The following is a 7,007-nucleotide window of genomic DNA, read 5'->3' as shown; positions in this document are numbered from 1 at the left end:
TGAAATTGCTCAACACCTTTCGTCATCATCAAAGCCTTTATTCCAAAAATTTAAGATCGAGATCGGCTCCGGAGTCTGGCATTTTAAGGTGGCATGTTAGGCCGGTGGTTTGCTCATATGATGCGGTTGAAGGTGCTTTAAGCCTTGATCTGGACTTCATGCTTTAGAACCGAACCTGGTCTATTTGCATGCAGCATTGTGTGATTTTTTCAAGGGAAAAATGTTCTTCAAGAGTGATTTTTTCTGGAACAGGATGGATGTACTCTCACATGTGGTAGTGGGTTGTGTATCATGCAATGATGATGATGCTCTTTGACTAACATAAATTAAAATAAATAACTCCAGTGGGGCAGGCCACTAGTGCCCAACTTTGTTCACTAAACAATCCCACAATTCATTTTTCTCTTGGATACGTCATACAACCATTATAAAATGCGAAAATGTTAAATGACCCAATTTTTTTTAATCCAAATTGTCTCAAGTCTAGGTGGCAGTGTCACATAGTCATGTTGACATGATCAATTCTTTTGAAAATCAAATTTCCCCTCTCTTTCCATTCTCTTTTGTTTAAAATTTAAAATTCAAACATTCTATCTTTTATTTCCCGCTCTCATTTTCTCTCATACATCCATTATTTCATCATGTCTCATTTAATCATAAATAGATAAGTAAATCATTCATATTTACGAATTACATTGAAAATAATGGTATTACATTTTATTTTTTTTGCCCTAAAAGAATGCAATTACATTGTTTATTTGTATACAAACATGCAATTACATTTTTTTTTTACATACAGACTTGCAATTACATTGTTTTCAAAACAAGGTAATTTTCATAATAGACAAATATAAGCTGCAGAAAAAAATAGTCTACAAACTACACAAGAATAACAAGGTAGATACATTGTTTTAAAAGCATAATCATTCAAATGATTATAAATACAATATTACATTGTTTTCAAAACAATTTAGCTTCCAAATATGCAAAAAAAAAAAAGAGAGAACAAAATTACATTGTTGTTGGAGGTTGCTGGGAACGTTGCTAGAGGTGACCGGAGGTGATTGAATGCCCGAATCGACAAATTACATTGTTTTTGAAACAATGCAATTTGCTTGGGTCATCGGAATCTAGTAGCTATCTAGCTGAAAAATGGATGGGTAAGGTGTGTATTGACGCCTGGAGTCCAAATATGAGGTCGGTTGTCGGAGACATCGCTGGAGGTGGTCGGATCGATGTGATTTGTGCCATGGTGATCTCGTCCTTTGGGAGCCTTTTCCCAACGATGCAAGCAGCGGTGGGTGGCGTGGAGTGTCAGAAAATGATGGTGGTGGTCGGGCACTTCTATTCGATGGGTCGATAGCTCCAATCGGTGACCAGACAGAAGAGCTACAATGATCGTGGTGGTGTTTCGTGAGAGTAGGAGGAAGAAAAAGGAGAGAGAAAGAGTGGAAAGATAAGAAAGAGAGAGAATGTTAGTGTTTATATAGAGACAAAATAATGACGCGACTGTGAAATGTCATATAGGATTGGGAGAAATTGAGATAAAATTTGTTGGGTCATTTAGCACTACCGTATAAAATGTGGCCTATGATTGTGGTTTCAAATGCAGAGGAAAAATGTATTTATTATTTCATTTGTCTTCACAAATCACGACTGAATATTGTAATTTTATAATAAAATAATTTTAACCCTTAATGGACACCCATATTAAAACCCTCATTTAAGATAATCTTATTGTTCTTCATCTACCCAACTGCAATTTTTGGTCTATGAAAGAGTTGATACTTTCTAACTCAGTCACCAAATGTTCACCATTTCAACTTGAGAATCCAAAGTTAAAAATTGTTTCAATATGCACACACGGACATATTTCTCACTTTTGAATGGATTCATTATATTGATTTTTTATGCCACATCAGTAATTTGACTGTCCGAATAGTAAAACCGAGTGTGCATATTCAAATAATTTTCAATTTTGAATTCTCAAATTAGAACGTTTGAAGATTCAATGTCCAAGTTGGATGCGGTCAACTCTTTTAGTGATCAAAAGTGACATTACCCATCTTCTCAACAAATTGTGAAGGCCGTAGTCATCAAGAACATGGACCTGGTAACCGGGCCATTTAAGACTATATTGGGCATTATTTAGGTCCAAATATAAGCCCAATTGTAGGCCGTCTAGGTCATATTCGGCCCATTCACCACAGGAATAGTGTGACTGTTCATTTCCCTGTTCTTCAACCTCCTTTTAGTGATCGCAGAAAATGGTTCGAATTCAAGTGAAGCTTGGCGAAGATGGCAATCAGCAGTTTCTCTACGATCGCCTAAGCTCTTCTCAAGTTACCGAGATTTCCCCAGACATCATTCAAATTCTAATCTTCAATCGGAGATCATTCGCATTGTTGGTCAACTCGACCCAAAAGGTTAGTCTTTACTTTTGTTTCACACTTCTTCGTTAGACTCTTCATTTTTCTTCATTTTTCCAGTTATTGATTACGTGCAACTGTTCCTGTAATTAGAGCTTTGTATGAGGCCAAGTCCTATGCATCAAAGGTATGTCTCTGTCCATCATGTGCTTGTGACTTTGTGTGCTGTTTGGTTGTCGAGAGAACATAGGAAAACAATGTAGTACTGAGGGTCTCTGTCCATATCTGATATGAAGTGATTATATATAATGATCCCGATTAATTAACTTAGTATTTTTAATTTTAGTGACTTCTGATCTTTGAAAAGGCGTTATGAACTGAATTAATTACTGATAGCTTGTCATTATGTTAAACCTTGAGGGGAAATTTGGGAAGCCATGTTGATGGCTTTGGCAGGAAAAAAGAAGAAACTGAATTGATAGGAAAGCTGCAGCTGGTACTTGAGGCTTGCCCTTTCCTTTGCCATGTAGACATTAAATGGTGTATGATTGTGTGAAAAAAGTGTTCATTGTTTTATGCTTATGATGAGTATCCCACATCGAAAAAATAGGGCTACCAACTCTAGTTTAAAAGGATCCAAGACACCCTCACCTAGTAAGCCGGTTTTCTGGGTTGTAGTTCTACCTTGGGCCTTATGGGCCGGTGTGAGTTTTCATCATTGGTGCTTTCATTGAGAGAGTCGCGTTTGCGGGTGCTTTCATTGAGAGAGTCGCGTTTGCGGAGAGGGCTGCCGTCCGGGAAAGGGCTACCGTCTGAAGGGCGAGTGGAGCCGCCAGGCGAGCGTAGCCGCCGTGGACGTCGGCTGTCCAAGGGGGGTGGTTTGATGAGTATCCCACATCGAAAAAATAGGGCTACCAACTCTAGTTTAAAAGGATCCAAGGCACCCTCACCTAGTAAGCCGGTTTTCTGGGTTGTAGTTCTACCTTGGGCCTTATGGGCCACCGGTGTGGGTTTGCAGCAGCTTATCACGAGACCCTTAGTGCTGAATAGTGAAAAGTCAATGGGTCCGTTTGGTTCAATAATCAAATTAGCCTTTTCACTGCTTTTACATCCTGTCAAAACTCTAGCTGGCATGTTTACTTAATTTAAGGTTCAGTACACCCACTAAAAAAATAATTGGAAAAGATAGAGTTGTTTGTCGGCACCTGAAGATTTCTATTCCATCATATTTAATTGTTGATCATCTTCCTTTTCTTAGTAATATGTCCATGTGTGTACAGGGCACTGGCTCTTGTTTCTTTACCCAAATCTTGATTAGTTGTTTATTATATTAGTTAAAAGAAATGATGTCTTATGAGTTGATCCAAAATCATTATACTTCCTTTACAAGTCTACATAAAAAATGTAGGTAGGTATTTCTTATAAAATTATTATTTTTATAATTTTTTTCCAATCAGGTCATCATCAACTATGTTGTCCTATCATTGACTCAACAAATAATTGTTGCTTTACAATAATATAAAGTTTTAGGGAAAAGATGTGGGGTTGTAGAAGAGATGGCATATTAGATTGCTCTCCACTTACAAGTGAGCAATGTAAAATTACTATTAATTTGTCATAATGTCAAACATTGGGGACGGGAAACAAAGTTATTCTTGGAAATCAAAGTGAACATTATCTTGAATATCACTTTAATATAGCTTATGAATCGTTCCTTTGTTATGATTATGAATGTCACAGCAGGGCTCTCTGCTGTTCCTTGTTTAAACTAGTTTCGAACATAGTTTGTCTTCATATTTAAATTCTGACTCATATATTTTGACAAGTGAATTAACTCAACTGCAAGGGACGAGGGATATTAGATTCTTCTATCATGCAGTACACCTGGATATTTAAAAATACTCTGAAGCAGATTTGCAGTTAGCATCATTAGGAGTGAAAGTGTGGTCTGTGTCGGAATGATTCATATGTCATCTCCATGGACACATTGATTGTATACTTTGCTATCCCATATCTAATGTAGTTACCTTAAATCTTCCAGTAGCAATAACTGTATTGAGGATGTCTTATAAGTATCGACATCAAATTTAATTAGCTTATTTAGACTTTGCCACAGTGCTATTTTTCAAAGAGTAATCGAATGTTGTACATAAACAAGGAAAAAAAAATAGTGCTGCATAATTGAAACTGTTATTCTTTCTTGCACCGTGAATATTGATGTTGAAGAAGCTGTCAATGGATGTAAAGATAGCAGGCATCAGTGAGCCAAACATGTCACATACTTCAGGTTGTGCAGGATTTTCTAATTGTAGTGTTCAATATGGTCTTGCACATTGTGTAGGAGTAGTCTGCCCTTGGCACAAAGTATACTGATTAAAACTAGAATCTAAAATTTGTAGTTTGTCCTTTGCTTGTCCTTTCCCCAACCCCAATCTCCCATCTTCCCTTCTCTTTCTCCATCTCTCCCTCTCTCTCAGCCCCTGCTAAGGTCAGGCCTTTCCTGGTCTTCACATACTGCAATCCTGGAAGCAGACAATGAGTAAACTCCAATTTCACTCAAAATCTGCTTTGGATGGAAAGACTGTTGAGACTGCTTGCAATGTGTGATTGCTCCCTGTATTGAATTCTCAATTTCTGAATTCATACTTTTGCTCCTCTTGAGATAAGGCCTAATGTGCATTCGGTTTGTGTTGTTTGAGCTTGTCAATGATGATGATGATGAAGAAGATGAAGACTTGTTTGTTGAATGTCGTTTGATAGCAATTGAGAATGATCTTCTGTGAGAACCAACAGCGTTCTCAGTTATCTTTCCCATGTCTCTAGCATTGTAAAATTGGTGTCTCCTTCTTTGGATTTGCCCAAATGGGTTTTTCTTTGCTGCTTTCACGTATTTGTTCAAATTTTCTTTGGCTTTTGAAGCTGAGATTTCATCTGGTACTTTTGTAATTGTAGCTGCTGCACACGACTCATCTAAACAAGTAGATTTCTCAAACAAAGACTTGAGGTAAGCCTGGGAAGCTTTCAGCTTTGAACCGAGTGAGGACTCCTTGACCAGCCTAAGCTTTTTTATCCAGGACTTTTTCACACTTTCATTGATGAGTACACTGACATCAGTTGAATGGGACAAATACTCTTCCATATTCAGCTCTCTGCTAACCCGACAGGACTCAGAAGGTGAAATATTGCATGATTCAAATGGGGTGCTTGTTGAAGTTGGAGTTGCAGCGGTCGTGGCTATCGGAGTGCTATATATTTCCCCAAAGTCATTTTTTCTGGTTGCATAAGCAGGGCTGGGGTCAACCATTTGTAAACGTGGAGGCAGGTGAAGAGGAAGAAGCTTTCCTTTGTAGAAGAGCTCATCAGCTGGTGAAGTTGTGTGCTCTCTGTCCAAAGAGAGTGAAGACATGTGGAATTCAAACTCTCTGTGGAGTGGAGGAGAGCTTATGGAATTGCCATGGAAGTTGTAGAATGAATTGAGTTCCATGTCAATGTAATCATCTTCAGCATGGTCATGCGATACGAGGTTTACAGCCATTCTGGGTGACTTCCTTCGTGTCTGTCCCTGGCTGGAGTTGCTAATGGAAAACTAAGGTATGTTGGGAGATTAAGCGGTGTTGCATCATTTAAAAGTGTAGAACGCGAGAACTGTAGCCAAATTTCCAAAATCTGTGAGTGCTTCCAAATATAAAATTCAACACTGACCCATATCTTTTCTGCTTTAACTTATATAATTTGGTTCATTTTCAATTGATTTTCACATTACATACTTGTATTATATTAAATTGCGGGAGTCTTGTCTTTGTTCTTGTTTCTTTTTTTTTTTTTGATAAAAGTTGAACAAAAGAGTCATTGATGATTTTAGGATATAGTGTTGTCTTTCTCATGGTGGTTCTGGTTGATGTTTCAACTACAACTTGTTTACTTGTTGGCACCAATGCTGTGTATCCAAACAACAAGGTAAGCCGACAAATGGGTCAGAGAGGCTACGACATGTGATGCAAATTTTGGATGGTTGAGTGGTCATCATAAGCAACATGAATAAGTAATCCTAGACTTGTATGCTTTGACTTGTTGATCTGCATAATTTGCTTCTAAATTTAGTAACTAATAGTAATAATTCGTAAATTTAGGGCTGTAGAGATTATCGACGTTATAATACCTTGTAATTCAATGCTTAGATGTCCCATCCTCCTAGCATTTACTGTTTCATTAGTGACTCACTACCTCTTATAGTTTAAAGGCATGTTTGTTAGGTTAGAAAAATAGTTCTCTGCAATAAGCATCTTTTTGTCAAATTCGAATATTTGTAAGCGTTCTATCATATATGTATGTCTTTTCTTCTTTTCTGCCATATATATATGTTTCTCTACTTGTGCCCCCACAAGTCATTAAAGACTAAACAAAGGGCTCATGTAGTTTGTACATTGACGCTAGGGCTCCGCTAAGGAAGGGCTGCTACTTTGGCGGATCTTATTATAAGCTAGCTTATAAGTTATCTAAAATAAGTAGTTAGGTGTTTGCTAACCGTAGAGTTTTAACCTAGCTTATAGCAATTAGTATATGAGGAGCGTACGAACTTCTCATAGGAGCTTATTTTAGGTGTTTGGTTGGGCATGATGGTGGAGCTTATAGGCTACG

General features: G+C 37.6%; 1 protein-coding gene across 1 annotated transcript; it reads right to left on the bottom strand.

Annotated features, from left to right (window-relative positions):
• Positions 1–3,476: 3,476 nt before the first annotated feature.
• On the bottom strand, positions 3,477–6,198 carry LOC120005392 (probable membrane-associated kinase regulator 4). Its single transcript, XM_038855006.1, has one exon. It carries the CDS (start codon positions 5,902–5,904, stop codon positions 4,843–4,845), a length of 1,062 nt encoding a protein of 353 aa, XP_038710934.1. The 5' UTR covers positions 5,905–6,198; the 3' UTR covers positions 3,477–4,842.
• Positions 6,199–7,007: the final 809 nt, after the last annotated feature.

The sequence above is a fragment of the Tripterygium wilfordii genome, chromosome 9, assembly GCF_013401445.1.
Source record: "Tripterygium wilfordii isolate XIE 37 chromosome 9, ASM1340144v1, whole genome shotgun sequence".
In the NCBI taxonomy this organism is placed as follows: Eukaryota; Viridiplantae; Streptophyta; class Magnoliopsida; order Celastrales; family Celastraceae; genus Tripterygium; species Tripterygium wilfordii.
The sequence above is the reverse complement of the archived record's forward strand: the minus strand, read 5'-3'. Positions and strand labels throughout refer to the sequence as shown.

What these genes read in the sequence shown, in the direction of transcription:
- LOC120005392 (XM_038855006.1), bottom strand. Translation starts at nt 5,904, where the DNA reads ATGGCTGTAAACCTCGTATCGCATGACCATGCTGAAGATGATTACATT.